This window comes from Xenopus laevis, chromosome 9_10S (assembly GCF_017654675.1).
Source record: "Xenopus laevis strain J_2021 chromosome 9_10S, Xenopus_laevis_v10.1, whole genome shotgun sequence".
Lineage (NCBI taxonomy): Eukaryota > Metazoa > Chordata > Amphibia > Anura > Pipidae > Xenopus > Xenopus laevis.
Window position 1 is genome coordinate 2533454 of NC_054388.1, and position 15978 is coordinate 2549431.

Consider the following 15978-nt stretch of genomic DNA (forward strand, 5'->3'; position numbering starts at 1 on the left):
TATGTGTGTGTGTGTGCACCCTAATTTCTTTCCCAGGCCCAGTGGCCCATAGTTATTGGTGAGTTATAGGTAAGCCCCCTAGGTTTTATATACAGATATATAAAACATTTGCTGTATTTGACCTTCAGCTGTTCTTCCACCTCGGAAGCTGGACTTTTTTTTTTTTGTGGTTCAGAAGGATAAATGTATCTAAAATGTATCCAGAATGAGCACCCCCAGTACCCAAACACCTGAAATAGATACCAAAGCTACAGTATGCTCTACATTCTATCTTCTGCATCGTGTGAATTGAAAAGTGTGCGTTTGTAGGAAAACCCTGCTGTGAATAAAACACACGTGGATACCTGCTTGACGCTACATTCAATACCTCCGCCTCTAAAAATCATATGCCATTCCAATGATTTCCCACAATATATAACACTAGAGAATGCATTGTCCCTCACAAACCCATACAATCATCAGTTGTATATAATGTTAGCTTTGACCATCACAAAGAACCAGAGATGTCCAACCAGACAGACCCAAGGACTACAAATTATCAGCAGAAAACTCATTCATCTCAGTAAAACTTGTTTATTTATTTTATGCATCTCGGTATTGGAGAGTTACACATGCAGAAGACCTGACCCACTTAGAAGTTATGGTAGAAGAAGATTTAATGCCATCAAGACAATTAGAGAATCTCATCGATAGAGGCTTGAAAGGACAGATTGACGCAGAGTAATTCTAGACAACCTGATCCACAGACATCATGATAATAAAAAAAAAAAAAAAAGGAAATGAATTGTACAATAATCCAACAGTTTGAATAAAGACAGTGGTACTGGGCTCATTGACATTCTGATAAAGAGGATCAAGGTGATGAGGTTTGACCCTGAGTGAAGTGGACAAACTGTTACAGTACTATTGATCTTGTGGTAGGCTGGAGATACGTTGGCCCGGGTGAACAGCAATAACCCCAGTCAGTTCATGTTCCGTCTCCCGCAGGCTGTGCCTATAATGGTCTTTCTGTTTGTGTCACTTCCCATTAACGTTTGTGTGAGTGGAGAGAGCGGAGGAACAGATGGTGGAGAAAGCCTGGGGAGCAAGGGATGTGCCACAGATGTGTCCATGAAGAGCCTGACATCTCTCTGTGTCTTTATCTGTAAGTTGTCTCCTCATCTCCAACACACCGAATTATTACCTTTTATTTCTCTTTTATCAGCCTTGGACAAGCCAAGACTTATCATCATCCCTTGACTCCACCAGCTCCGGTGAGGGATCCCAGCAGGAAAACAAGATCTATTTAGTATTGTCTGTCTTTGTCCTCAAGAGTGATGGGGATTAGGGCAGTTCAGGATACAGCTCTCCATTCATTGTGTCCATGCCCAGGGACTTGCAGATGCCACCTCATTGCACATAGGCCTGGATCTACATTTTCTCACGCATGGTGTGCTATTAGCCTTCAGCTTCTGTATTTTTGTGTTCCATACAAACAGGGTTTAACATTATGTTTGGAAAAGATTTCTAAGACTTTTTCTGCTTTGCATATGGCAGTGCATTCTTGGTAGTCTTCTCCATTAGTCCTAGAAATCTAATGGCCATCATCAAAAAGAAGAGACAGGTCACATGAGAGATCCTCTATTGAAGCGCTGGCTCCTCAAGGAGGACTCAGAGATACTGATGGTAGGATCCATTGTGCAGCCAGGGTCATTTTGGGGCTGTTGTGAATACTAGAGACGGCTGGCCATAGGTCTAAGCTTCATTGAAAAGAGGTGATGGAATCCAAAAAAGTCCATTAGAAATGTTAAAAGAGTGGGGAGGATCAGAAAGCTCTCATAGAGGTCTACAAGAAAGTTTTCAGGGATGGCAAGGTAGGCAAACTTTTAAATCAGGCCTGATCCCCACCATCCGTTGCCAATCTCCATGTTCAACCACGTTCCAGCATGTGGTGCAAAGCCTTCTCAGATGAGTAGAAGCTGTTACATCAGCAATGGTCATGAAATGTTGGACAGACGGGTGTCTGCATGCTTTTGTCCATGTTTGGTATTTCTGCTTCTCGTGTATTGTTTGTATGTATTCATTCATTTCATTGTATGTATTCGTTCACATTGGCTACAGCAGTGGTGTGACTTCATGACCATGGACCTGGTTCCAAAATACGAATTCAGGATCCCCAATAAACTCTGGACTCCTCCCAATAAATTTTGTTACTCTGCCCTTTCAGACCCAGATGGAGCTACTGTATGAGGCCCTTCTGACGGCCTGTACGGGCTCCACCTGTACAAGAATCAGCCAAATATCTATTGGAGGCCAGAGCCTTATTGGAGGCCAGATCTACATAGGCCTGTTGTATGATCAGATCACTGTCCCAAGGTCAGATGATTGGATTTGCCTGATTTTCCCCAATGTGTAATAATTTCTGATCACAAACACACTTCCCTACACACACACACTTCCCAAAAGATTATCACACACTGCTGTACATTCCCGTGGATATATTACGCCAGTCCTGCAAATGAACACACAGGCATCCCACACACATCTGACACTGTTGCTTCTTTACAAATCCATAATGAAATTCATAAAGGCTTCTTGCCTGGAACTGAACTACTAAGCAGCGCTGAGGTCCTGCACTTTATTGGGGCGTCGATGGGATCCGGACAACCTGGATTTTGCTCTAGGTTATGTGAATGAAATTCAGCAGCAATTCTTTATTAAGCTGCATAACAAATCCTCTTATTCAGGCCTATTTCATCCCTTTTCTAAAGAATTTCCCCCCTAGACTTTAAATGAAGCGCAACACTAGGTGGAGCTGTACTTGCAAATCTTGTGTATTACTAATGCCATTGTTTGTTATGGATGGAGAGAATAAAGGGGATATTTCATGCATAACGCCAAGACCACCTTTATTAACCTGCTCATATTTACAGACGGGTCTTCTGAGACAATGGGCAAATAAGAGGTCCTTGATTGTATAGGGTCACATATACACAGTGGTGCAGTACACGTGTTAATGATGGGCAGCCTGTAGGGATGGAGGACTGCAAGGGTTAAACTCAAGGGCCGTCCTCCAAGCATCATACCCTATACCCCTGATGGTGTGAGTGGAGGAGCTAAACTGGCCATACACAGGCCGATAAAAGCTGCCGACAGACCGAGTCGGCAGCTTATTGGCCCTCCAACGGGCTTTCCCAGTCGATATCTGGCCAAAAGTTAAAAATCCCATCGGAGCGTGGCCGCATCCGTGAGTTGATGTGGTCCTGCGATCCGACCGCCCGTTTACCCTTCGTTATGATCCGATCATTGGGCCCTATGGTCCACAATCAGATAAACATGATATCGCCCACCTCAGGGTGGGCATATTGGGGAGAGATCCGCTCATTTGGCGACATCGCCAAACGAGCGGATTTCTCAGTGTATGGCCAACTCTAGTAGGGTTGGACTGGGAAAAAAAATGGTGGGCGCTGCCGGCCCAGACCCGCTCCCTTCCCAAACCTGTCACCGTGGTCCCCGGCTTTCCTCTCCTGCCCCAGTTGACGGTTTCTGAATAAAAAAGTAGCACACGTGTGGGAGGGGGGCATGGAGGCGTTGGTCGGCTTGCAGCAGATAGGGTTGCCATCTGGCCAGTAAAACATCCACCCAGGCCAGAGCCGGTATTACAGATTTATCGGCAATGTAGTTGCCGGTAAATCTGTAATGCCCTTTAATGTAGCCATTGGCCCGCCCACCTGAGCCCTCACCCAGCCTAGAACTTACCCTTCCCTTCCCCGATCTCTGCCTTGTAGATCCCTGCTGCGGCATAGCCATGCGCCTTTTGACATCACCCACCTCTTGTGACATCATGATCCGCCTCTGGCCAGGCCAGTAAAAATTTGTGTAAAAGGTAGCAACCTTAGCGGCAGGTAGAGTTGCCACCTGGCCTGGCAGAGCATCCCACTAACTGTCACCTGCCTCCTGGCAGAATTTCTTTACTCTTAAAGTGGTAACCCTAGTGGGTGGGCAACAGACAATCCATTATTGTTCCCTTTAGATCAGTGGAATCAGCCAAGTGTCTGTTAACAATAAATAAATATAAAACATACCTCCCAACTGTCCCTTTTTATGAGGGAAAGTCCCTCTTTTGACAGCTCAACCCGCAGTCCCTCATTTTCTCAGCACTGAACAGCCAGGAAAAAAAAACAAAGTTTCTCACTTAATTGGCTTTTGGCAGAGAGCCCAGAACAGCTAACATGTGCAAATAAGATACTTTTGTAACAATTTTGAGACACAAAAACACAGTTTAGATAAAGAGAAATATTTTCAAACTTTCATAACCTGCCAAATTTTGTAAAATGAACATGGTAATTAGGGGGTGTGGTCACCGAAAGGGGCGTGGTCAAAACCGTGCGGGGGGGGGATGTTGTCCCTCTTTTTACTTCCAAAATGTTGGGAGGTGTGTAAATAAGTTCATGTCCAGAATGAGGTTAATAAATGAATGAAGAGGTGGCATATAAATTAAAAGAAATGTATAAAAAGACCCTATTTCTATAGGGAAAAAAGAGGCTTTTGATGGTGTCCATGGAAAATCACTAACCCACCAACAAAATGGCCGAGTGATCGCGCACAGAGACAAGAGTTCGTGAAGCTGCAGTGGTCACGTGGTGCGCCGTCACGCTTGGTGGGCGGCGCTTTCCAGAGCTGTCACACACACACACACACACACACAGAGACGAGAGTGACGTTGTGCAGAACCGGAAACAGGGGGCGGGCTCCGATGAGGGAGCTGCCGGAGAGCTGGGAGAGGCCGAGGCTCGGGCCGGGGCCCGCGGAGCCACCGGGGAGAACATGCGAGGGGCAGCGGCGGAGGAGGTGCTGAGCCGGTTATTAGGCTGCGGCCCTGAGGCGGCGGCTGCGAGGCCCCGGCTAATGGTGTTCCGGAACATGCCGAGGGGAGACGAGGAGGAGGAGGAAGGAGAGGCCGCAGCGGAGGCCGAGGCTGTAGTAGAAGCGCTGCCCGCGGGAGGAGGGAGGCCCGAGCCGGACGACTTGTCCAACCGACACCACAAGGACTTGGAGCTGCAGCTCGGGGCTCTGGGACTGCGCGGCTGTGAGGAGACCAGTGATGCGCTGCTGGTGCTGGAGGAGCCGCACGGGGACGAGCGGGAGGGACGCGGGGAAGCGGCAGCGCCCGACACACTCAGCCCGAGCCCCTCGGCCCCGAGCTCTAGATCCTCCTCCCTCCGACTCCGACTCTCACGAATCTTCCGCACCAAGAGCTGCGCGGGGGCCGCTGACAGGAGGGGGGAGCTCGGGGGATCCGGGGGGAGTCTCAGTGACCTGGAGCTGAGGTGAGTCCCTCCCACTGGGGACAACTAATGGGCGGGGCCTCCTGCACTGTAATAGGGGGCCCTCCTGCACCTGTGACAATAATGGGGCTCCTGCATCTCTCACTGACAATAGGGGGCCCTCCTGAACCTGTCATTGGTCATAGGGGGCCCTCCTGCACCTGTGACAATAATGGGTCCCCTGCACTTGTCATTGGTAATAGGGGACCCTCCTGCACCTGTGACAATAATTGGGGTCCCTTCTGCACCTGTCATTGATAATGGGGGGGCCCTCCTGCATCTGTAACAATAATGGGGGGTTGTATGTTCTGCAGCATTTTATTGAGATGAATCTTTTCCCTCAGCCCCTGTCCCAGCAGAGCTTACACTCTAATGACTGGATTTATTAGGCACCAGATCCCCCCTGTTTCACATTCCCAGTGTAGAATATTCATCATTAGTGCCCCCCCCCCCGCATGTCCTTTCATTCCCCCTCCAGATTCAATCAGATTGGGCTGTAGAAATACTAATAATAGTAATACTAATAATAATAATACTAATAGTAATAATGGGAGGGATTGTGTTCTTGATGGTGCAGGAATGTTACTTGTGTCAGTGAGTTTGTCTCTGGGAGGTTCATCCTGGGCCAATAAAGTCATTTGTAGTAAATAACAAAACTGAAAGTCCTTTATGATTCCCACGTCCTCTGCTGCTTCTGGTTCTGCCCAGCGAATGGGCCCAGAGTCACATTGAGGCCAAGATGAAACCAAAGTGAGGGGGTCGTATACATGTAAATCTATTGTTTCTCTGAGCCTCCACCAATTATATATCAGCAGCTTTAATATTTATATATACAAATAAACTGGGCAGAGCCATCACCAAATCTCCATTTGTGTTTTAGGGCCCACATTTCCATAGCAAATAATTCATTCTACCTGACCCCCCCACAAATAATAAAGGGAGACTTCGAATGCTTCGCATTGTATATTCATTTTTCTGTTTTTAGTGGTTATGAGCAGTCTAAAACTGCTAATATCTCATAAACCATTAAAACAGGACATTGAGGTCGATCTCAGTGGTCACTACAATAGGACATTTAGGTCATTTATAATCATGGCTGTCCCGTCACACCTAATGGTTAAAGGGCATGTAAAGGCAAAAAAATAAAATCCCATTTTTACTTTCTTTAATAAAAAAAAAAACCTATCTCCAATATACTTCAATTAAAAAATGTGTACCTTTTTTATAATAAACCTGACTGTATGCAGTGAAATTTCCCCTTCAATTTACTTGCTGTGACTGCTGCAGATAGGAAACTTCAGACAGTCCCTAACTGCTCTGCAGGAAACAATCCTACTTTCAACCAGCAGGGGGAGCCCCCCACCTTACTTCCCACAACTCGAGCAGCTTTGTTTGTTTCCCTGTAGAGCAGCCGGCGACTGTAGAGATTTGTATCCACAGACCCAGTGCAGTCTGTATATTCTGATTATTAATCAGGCTTCTGGCAGATATTATTTGACTTGTGCTGTTTTGATAATTTATGGCGATCCCTAAACAGCCCAGATCACACTGAGCATGTGCACAGTATTGGTCTTGCAAAGATGTATAACAAAGTTACAAGATGACAGCCCCCTGCGGCCAACTTTGAAAGCATAAATCATTTGTTTGATTAGGCCTCTGGTGCCTATATTCAGTATACCAAATACAGCATTTCTAGCATTATTCTATTTTAGACTTTAGTTCCCCTTTAATGCTACATTGTGCCTCTCCCATTTGAAGTGCTTTAAGTAGGGAGGTGCAGTGCATTTCTCTCCTCCCCCTGCGTGTATCATATTATAACATAGTCTTGTGTACAGAAATAACATGTTGTTATAGAGACTCACGTGTAACAGCCATGCAGCCCCTTCTCTATATACACACGGGTTTTCTTTATTCTGCTCCATGAGAATCTGCATCAGCCAAACACAAGTAAGTGGATTATAGGTGGGTTACATGATAATGGATTATAGGTGGGTTACACGCTAATGGATTATAGGTGGGTTACATGATAATGGATTATAGGTGGGTTACATGATAATATAGGTGGGTTACATGATAATGGATTATAGGTGGGTTACATGATAATATAGGTGGGTTACATGATAATGGATTATAGGTGGGTTACATGATAATGGATTATAGGTGGGTTACACGCTAATGGATTATAGGTGGGTTACACGATAATGGATTATCGGTGGGTTACACTCTAATGGATTATAGGTGGGTTACACGATAATGGATTATAGGTGGGTTACACGATAATGGATTCTAGGTGGGTTACACGCTAATGGATTATAGGTGGGTTACACGATAATGGATTATAGGTGGGTTACATGATAATATAGGTGGGTTACATGATAATGGATTATAGGTGGGTTACATGATAATGGATTATAGGTGGGTTACATGATAATGGATTATAGGTGGGTTACATGATAATATAGGTGGGTTACATGATAATGGATTATAGGTGGGTTACATGATAATATAGGTGGGTTACATGATAATGGATTATAGGTGGGTTACATGATAATGGATTATAGGTGGGTTACATGTAAATGGATTATAGGTGGGTTACATGATAATGGATTATAGGTGGGTTACACGCTAATGGATTATAGGTGGGTTACATGTAAATGGACACGATTCTTGCGCCTGGTTCCATGTGCTCCGTTAGTTGCACAGACTCTGACATGGACACGACAACTGCCTTTCAGGTTTGAAATCACTTAAACTGGTCATAGACATAATGCAGATTTACCTTCATATCCCCATCTCCAGACCTGCCACTCACCATTCAGATGAAATAAAGTAGTAAAAGAACAGATGAGCCGAAGTTCTGCCCCTGACAGTAATCGTACGATAGTTATGTCAGACAAAAGCCGGTAGCAATACAGGCAGAGATATTATCGTTAGTCAACAGAAATTTTGTAACCCGTCTGATAGTCTGAACGACCGATTGCCATGGCACGAAAAATGTCGGGACTCTCCACAGGCGGCACGAAAATCATACAAATCGAGAATTCGTACGATTATATCTGTACGTCTATGGCCAGCTTTAGACTTGGGAAATCTAGTTTCTATTGAAAGTAATATCTGACTGTCTTCTCTGCACTGCTGGCCATCACTCCTGAAACTGTAGCAGATTAAAGGGATTGTTCACTTTCAAACACTCTTTTCCGTTCAGTTGGTTTCAGATCGTTCCCCCCGGAAATAAAGATATTGCTGAGAAATGTGTCAACTAAATGTAGCAAATCTTATTCCTTTTATAACCTGTTCTTGCTGAAGTTTATGAGTTGGCTTTGTCTTGTTTCTGAAATGTCCAAAGCAAAAAAAAAAATGGGGTCGGTGGGCTGTGAAAACAATGAAAGGTACAAGTCCAATTCCTTGTAGTTGCTCTGCGCAGCAGCTCCGTTGAATAAACTTAACATCAAAGATTGAAAGGAACTCCAGTAAATTGACTGCAAAACATTTATTTCCCCTATTTATTCCAGGTAGTGGCAACACCACATGTTTCGGGTCAGAACCCTTTATGATCAAGGTTTTGTTTGTGAAATGTGTGAGCAAATGATGTTGAGCTTTTCTACTCTCGTCTTTCCACATTCTAAGAAAACCTCTTTTTTTTTTTTAAAAGTTTAACCGATTTGTTGTTTTTTTTTACTCCCTAGGAAGCCGCGATTGACCAGAACTCAAAGTGCCTTTTCTCCAGTCTCCTTCAGTCCGCTCTTCACCGGTGAGTCGATGGGAAGAAGGGGGTGTGTGATCCTGATACGTGACAAAACACGTGAAATATATTTATATTGTTGGAGACGTTAAAGCTTTACAGTGGGTCTGTCCCTTTTGTGCAGGTGAAACGGTGTCACTTGTGGACGTGGACATTTCACAGAGAGGATCGTCCTCTTCGCGGCCTCCCACTCCACCTCCACCTCCCCGCAGGAGCCTCAGCCTTTTAGGTATCTCGTTCTTCCAAAGCTTCATTCCTCTATATGGTGTGTACGCCTCGGGGAAATATTGTTTATGGTTGTCATTTACTTTCTTTTTTGATCCAGATGACATTGGTGGAATCCAGCCAGCATCTGTCCTAGTGGGACCCATGGGATCCTCTCTGCAGTCTTTCCCCCTGCCCCCGCTGCCTCCCCCACATGCTCCAGGTAAATAATCCATGTAATATGTAGCTTATCCTGTTTCTAGTGTTCACAACGCAACCCAGACCAATCACGTTTCCTTTTCTGCTCACCTTGTGTCACCAGTTTATGGAGACTGCCCAAACCTTCATAAATGTAACACAATAGCAATTTTTTAATGCCTTCCCCCCCCCCTCAAAAAACATTATAAAGCCCTTCCATTCGAATTCAGTGGAGAGGAATTCACCAGTCTTCCTTTATAAGACATGCAGTTATTTCAGGTAACCATTACAGTCACAACTATGTTCATAACCTCGACACATGCAACTGTTTTTTTTTTGTTTTTTTTTTACTTTGCAGAACTTTTACCACGTTTGGTCCAACTAAGACCAACCGAGTGTGTCCCAGTCCCACTGGTGCAGCCGCTGCAGTACCCCCTATTTAAACAGGACCCTAGTAGCTTTGCCGCCAGCCTGCGGGAGCTTGAGAAGGTATGAAGCTTAGTAGCTGCAATGTATTGGGTGCCAGGATACCCAATTCTTAACCCTGTCTATGCGTCTCTTCTCCTTGGGCCCTATTTGGATTTCTCAACTTCTGTCTCCTTAGAATCATTATTAGCATTTTGTTTACATAGTGCCAGCTTTACATTTTCTGCTTGTTTTATATGCCACAATAGTCTGACGTCTCTTCTCCTGTAGTGTGGTTGGTACTGGGGTCCAATGAATTGGGAGGACGCAGAAATGAAGCTGAAGGGGAAACCAGATGGCTCGTTTCTGGTGCGAGATAGTTCAGACCCTCGCTACATTCTGAGTCTGAGTTTCCGATCACAGGGCATCACCCACCACACGCGCATGGAGCACTACAGAGGTGAGGGCATGACAGCTATACACCCTGTTTACTGTCAGCAAAGGCTGGCTGAATTCAGCCAGTATAACAGTGGATGAGAGCCAGAAAAGATAATGGGGTGCATGTGGAAACAACAGGCGTTCCTCTGTTTTGAATTCAGCAAGATGTATTTATGTTGTTATCTTGTTTTGTGCTGCACTGGTTTGTTTCCTGTAAAACCCTGTACTATTCAATCTCCCCTCCTAGGCACATTCAGTCTCTGGTGCCACCCAAAATTTGAGGATCGTTGCCAGTCGGTAGTGGAGTTCATAAAACGTGCCATCATGCACTCGAAGAACGGGAAGTTCCTGTATTTTCTTCGCTCGCGAGTACCAGGTCAGTTTCTTAGGGAGCAAGCGTGCACAGCAAATCTCTTGTCACCTCTTACTCTCTCTTTTTTTTCTTCTTTCTCCTGGCTTTATATTTTTAATGGTAGAATCCAATGGACAGCATGCTCTTGTTGGCTGCTTCTATGTTGAATGGTGACGTCCTTACCCAAATATATATATATTACACATTTTTATATAGGGTCTTGGTCATGGAATAGTAGATAATTCATTGAATTCTCACCTACTTGGTTCTTTGTTGCATGGTGCTACAGTACGACTCCATATGCTACCTGCGTTCTTATGTTCCACAATCTGAACTGTTTTGTTCATTAGTTCACATCCTGCCCATCCTTATAAGTGACTTGCCTCCCCACAGGTCTTCCCCCAACCCCAGTACAGCTTTTGTACCCCGTTTCCCGCTTCAGCAATGTGAAGTCCCTGCAGCACTTGTGCCGCTTTCGCATCCGGCAGTTGGTTCGCATCGACCACATTCCAGAACTCCCACTGCCCAAGTGAGTATTATTTCCTTGACGTTATGCAGTCGGCACGGGATATCTGGAAATATCTGGGATAGCTTTATGTATAAAGCAACTGTCGAGAGCACGTGGAGTATTAGTGAAGAATTGGTGCAAATCGAATCTTCTATACCCTAGGTGTTCCACAGGGAATTACTGTTTGGCCTCCATCACTATGCCCGTTATCTTTTTTTTTTTGTCTTCTTATTAGTATTTCTTTAATAAATATAGTGCTGGTAGGCTTCCTGTACGCCCGTTACTCCAGGGGGCAGATGCAAAATCCTCCACCATAGCACTGATAACACTGAGAAGAATTGTTTAGTTAGCTTTGTGTCATCTGTAAGGCTTCAGTAAGCATCTGTGCAGGATACAGAACTGTGTCGATATGGATTTCAAGCAGGGAGAGAACCGCTAAAAGCCTCCTCCATATCGAGCCATTCATGGTTTCCTAATAGAACAGTGTTTGCTTGTGGCCGAGCAAGGTCAGTGTGCTTTCTTGTTTCACTTTGCAGCAAGATAAAAGAAAAGCTGAAACCGCACATTCAAAGAAACCCAACTCCATTGTAGAAGTGAATGTGCAAGAATTGTAACATGCACATATTTCCCAGGATACACGGCGTCTTGCAGAATTGCATTCTCTTTCCATTTGACCCAGGAAGTAAAAGAATATACTTCTCCAGATGCTTGTGTGATAAACGCACTTTCATATATTGTATACAAGGATATATATTGCATAGAACCCTATAATAGCAACGATCCAGGCTTTTAAAGCTGCCCATAGGAGCCCTCCATCTTAAATGCAAGGGGCATAAGCTCAGAGAAAAATATGAGGAGCTACTGGTGGTATCTTTGAGGTTCTCCTCTTCACTGTTTAAAGGATGGCGTTGGGCAGGTACAAAAGGCCAAAACATACAGTAAAGTATTTCTAGATGGATTATTTGCTGAGCTTTAGTTCTCTTTAGCCACAATGCAAAGTTAAAGGCATGATTATAATGATAGAGGCCATGCTGGGTTTTTCGCATGATATAATCAAAGTATTCCCCTGGAGACAAGTGGGCTGCACGGAGATTCAGCTGGGAGAACGGACAGAACCAGATGCCAAGCTATTTCAACTGAGAGCTCTGCTGGAAGGCGAGTGAAGGTTGTATAAATGTTTTAGATCCGAGGGGGAATAAGGACAAGTTTCTCAAAGCCCCAGAAAGGTATCTGCCCTCTGTTATTGGGAACTGGCGAGAGCTTGAAGGGCAAGTACGGTACAATAACAGTGTTGCTGATGTTTGCCATGTGCTGAAGGCTGATGTAATGCACCGATCGTCTTAGAAATATATTGTTCTTTTGATGCATCACATACTCAAAGGCCACGTCATTTTTGGTCTAAATCATCAGCCAGGGTTCAACAGGAGGGTCTTACTGACGGGCATGTGGTTTCTTAAGTTGGATAATAAAGGCTTTACCCTATCATACAGTTCACGGCTCGCAGCAACTCCCAGTCGCTGCCACCGTTATTGCGTTATGGGGGTGTGTGTGTGTGTGCAAATACAGTCTTTCCTACCGTGTAATTACCATTTTAACATTCATCTGTAATTACCAGTTAGCACTAAACAGAGCCCCTGCTAAGTGCTGTTTTTGTAGAGCTGGGAGGTCTGTGGGTTCCTCTGCGGGTGGGGGGTAGGAGCGCATCGGATACAAGCTTACAGCCTTGCAAGCCATTTGGTGCCTGTCAGAGGCAGGAACTATTTTAGCAGAACTGCATGAAGAGGGTCAGTGTTCTAAGGTCAGTGACTTGTTAGCGGGGGCTGCTTTTTCTTTGATAGCTTGCCCATGTGCTTACACTCATTGAACTGTTTTTCCTGCTTGCTGCTCGTTCATTGTTTATTATCAAACACTTACTGAAGCTTGTTCTTCTGTTATCATTCATTGTATAGTGCCATTTATTCAATTAGCGCTAGTCTGTTTATTTGATAAAGATGGGCCTCTTCTGGATGGGACCCGTATTAGGCGTCAGAGTTGGGGGTTCACGCCAGTGTAAATGCAGCTTTAGGGTGGTGGCAGACGTGGCTACTGGGGGAGATTGGTTGCCCAGAAACAAATCACTCTTCTTCGGGCAACTAAACTTCCAGCCGGCTAGAATGTAAATCAGCGGGCGGGATGGCACTCGGATCACTTTGGCTTTCTGAAGTCACCCGAAGTTTCCTCGTGAGGCAACTTCGGAAAAACAAAGTGATCAGTTTGCCATCCCACCGGCCATTCTCTAGGGGAGATTAGTCGCCCGGAGAAGAGGCGATTTGTCGCTTGGCAACTAATCTTCCCCACTAGCCACGTGTGCCACCACCCTTAGCCTAGCCAAGGTTTGCTTCAGTTAAATCATGCTTTCATGTAGAGGTCATCCCATTCCTTTAAAGAACTTGCTCCCAACTGAACCTTTTAGGGTCTGGCCCCACGGGCAGATTCGGGGAGATTAGTCGCCAGGCAACAAATCTCTTCTTCGTGGCAAATAATCTTCCCCATCTGCCTTCCGCCGGCTAAAATGAAAATCGACTGGGGGCAGGCACTCGGAGCGCTTCGTTTTCCGAAGTCACCCGAAGTTTCCTCGTGAGGCAACTTCAGAAAAACGAAGCGATCCGAGTGCCATCCCACTGGCGATTTACATTCTTGCCGACGGGAAGGCATTTAGGGGAAATTAGACCCCCGAAGAAGAGGTGATTGATTTGTCTCTGGGCGACTAATCTCCCCCAGTAGCCACGTGTGCCACCATCCCTAGCCTAAACAAGGTTTGCTTCATTTAAAAGAGATAATCATGCTTTCATGTAGAGGTCGTTCTATCCCTTTAAAAATCTTGCTCCCAACTGAACCTTTTAATCTGTATTTCACTATGTATCTATGGCCTTCTATGCACAGAAAGGCATCTCTTCTCATCACAGTATTAATCTAGTGAATACACTTCTAAGTTGAAATGCTCTTCCTTCTTTTCAGACCCCTTATCTCATATCTGCGCAAGTTCTATTACTACGACCCCCAGGAGGAGGTATACCTTTGCCTAAAGGAGGCTCGGCACGTTAACAGAATGGAGTCTGGGAGCGAGAGCTCCACGTAGCAAGGCTTCATCGTTTCCCTCTTCATAGGCCGATTCAGGTGAGCCAATCTTTTGATTCATTCATTTGTGTCGCGAGCCTTGAATTCATTGCAGAACTTGGTTTGGCCTGTAAATATGGCCCTGTTCTTAGTAGCAGACTTGACATTGTAAACGAGTCCTTTTTGATTGGCAAGAAATTCAAACACCGGACAAACTCGGCCAATCCCAGGGCAGTTCTCTCTCCGGTCGTGGATTTAAAAATGAACTATTTCTTGTGTTTGAAACGTTTATTAAAGCCGCTGGTTCTTGTTTCTGTAGGATGCAGAATGCTGAGCAAGAGAACAATGGATGACCCTGGGGATTCTTGAATAAGAGGCTGCAGTTCAAACCGGCAAGTGTGGTCCTGTTACTCCTTTAACCACATTGCCCCCCTCCCTTTCCTAGGAATAGGAATACCAAGCAAGTTGCAATTCATATGGTCACTGCTGTCTTTTTTGGTGGCTGTGGAAGCAGAAGACTTTACTTATTAAAGCCCTGGCTGCATCCTCAGTGTTTAATCCTGAAATGGAAATCATCCATCAAGAGACAAGCTCCAGGGAATTAGCCTTCTGTTCCCAAGGCCGCTCCATCATCTGGGTTTCTGTGGTATTCTACCGATTCTGTACCATTATACACTGAGCATATTCATCTCATGGACTATGGAATGGCCCCTTGAAATGAAAGGGTTCAGCCTCCTGCCCCTGGTAACACAACTGATGCTACAGACGACACTCCGTTTGTCAACCCTCTGGACATGGAAGCGAGGCCATTTCTCCAGCGTTAAACTACTGATTAGACTTGCTGTTAAGACTGCTACTGTAATGTGGGGACTTCTCTCTCCCTACGCTTTGTCTCAGATTCCTTACACCGTGGTGTTAAACTGGTCTTCTCAACACTGGAAAGGTTCCTAGTCTGTTCACTGGAGATCAAGCCAACTCCTTTAATGAACTGGTTGCAAGACAGCCGGCGTACTTGAAGAGGTTCCTGGGTGGAAAGTGGAGAGTGATGGGGAATATTTCTGCTGCCCTAAGCGGTAAAGACGTGATACCTTTCATACATTTCACAGGACAAAAAAAAAACAAAATGAGTTTCTTTTCCTCTCCAGCACAATTCTTTCCCCCATTTCCTCCCTCTCTTTTATTCTTTTGTGTATATTTTGCTCTTAATTTATTGAATAATAGTATGGGTGTAATTTATTTTCCTCTCCCCGTTCCTGCATTATTCTCCCGCTGCTTGTGTGTTTTTTTTTTAATCGATAACAAGGAAAACGGTAAAACACTGGCTTTTTTTTTTTCAGAGGGTTCCGTCCTGTGTGTGTGTTACGGCTTCTGTGCCCTCATGGAGCCCTGTGGCCAGTTTGACGTGTCCTTGAAGCTCTGTTTGTATATATTGTCTTTTAGGCATGAGTGAGGCACATTGATATGATTTTCAGTTCAAAAACATATATATATATTTTTGACTCCCTGAATATTCTTCCTTTGCAGTGGTTGAATAGGAAATAACTGCACATTGTTTTGTGTCAGTGGTCTGTCTTTCTACTTTGTCTCCTCAGCCCCTTCCCGACCCACAGAAACAAAAAGCACTCGCCCCTCTCCTCCTCACGGTGCTCCCGGGTCTGCACTTTGCTGTTGGATTTTTCAAGAGGGGGCGGAGAGTGGGTTTGAAATAAACTGTTTAGAAATAACAGCA

General features: G+C 45.0%; 1 protein-coding gene across 2 annotated transcripts; it reads left to right on the forward strand.

The window, feature by feature from the left end:
* The first annotated feature begins 4668 nt into the window (after window positions 1-4668).
* socs7.S (suppressor of cytokine signaling 7 S homeolog) lies at window positions 4669-15978 on the forward strand. Of its 2 annotated transcripts, XM_018238013.2 has the most exons (10): window positions 4673-5309; window positions 8993-9057; window positions 9173-9277; window positions 9374-9475; window positions 9809-9939; window positions 10147-10315; window positions 10541-10669; window positions 11039-11174; window positions 14151-14309; window positions 14569-15978. In XM_018238013.2, exons 1-9 carry the CDS (start codon window positions 4807-4809, stop codon window positions 14269-14271), a joined length of 1461 nt encoding a protein of 486 aa, XP_018093502.1. In that variant the 5' UTR covers window positions 4673-4806; the 3' UTR covers window positions 14272-14309; window positions 14569-15978. The 2 variants fall into 2 exon arrangements, 1 of the variants encoding a protein (XP_018093502.1); XR_005964505.1 differs by lacking the exon at window positions 11039-11174 and having other exon boundaries at window positions 4669-5309.

Excerpts from the sequence above, each read along its gene's own strand:
- socs7.S (XM_018238013.2), top strand. The coding sequence starts at position 4,807 with ATGCGAGGGGCAGCGGCGGAGGAGGTGCTGAGCCGGTTATTAGGCTGC. Across the intron at positions 5,310-8,992 it reads CTCAGTGACCTGGAGCTGAG|GAAGCCGCGATTGACCAGAA; the intron begins GTGAGTCCCTCC and ends TTTACTCCCTAG. Across the intron at positions 11,175-14,150 it reads CCAGAACTCCCACTGCCCAA|ACCCCTTATCTCATATCTGC; the intron begins GTGAGTATTATT and ends CCTTCTTTTCAG.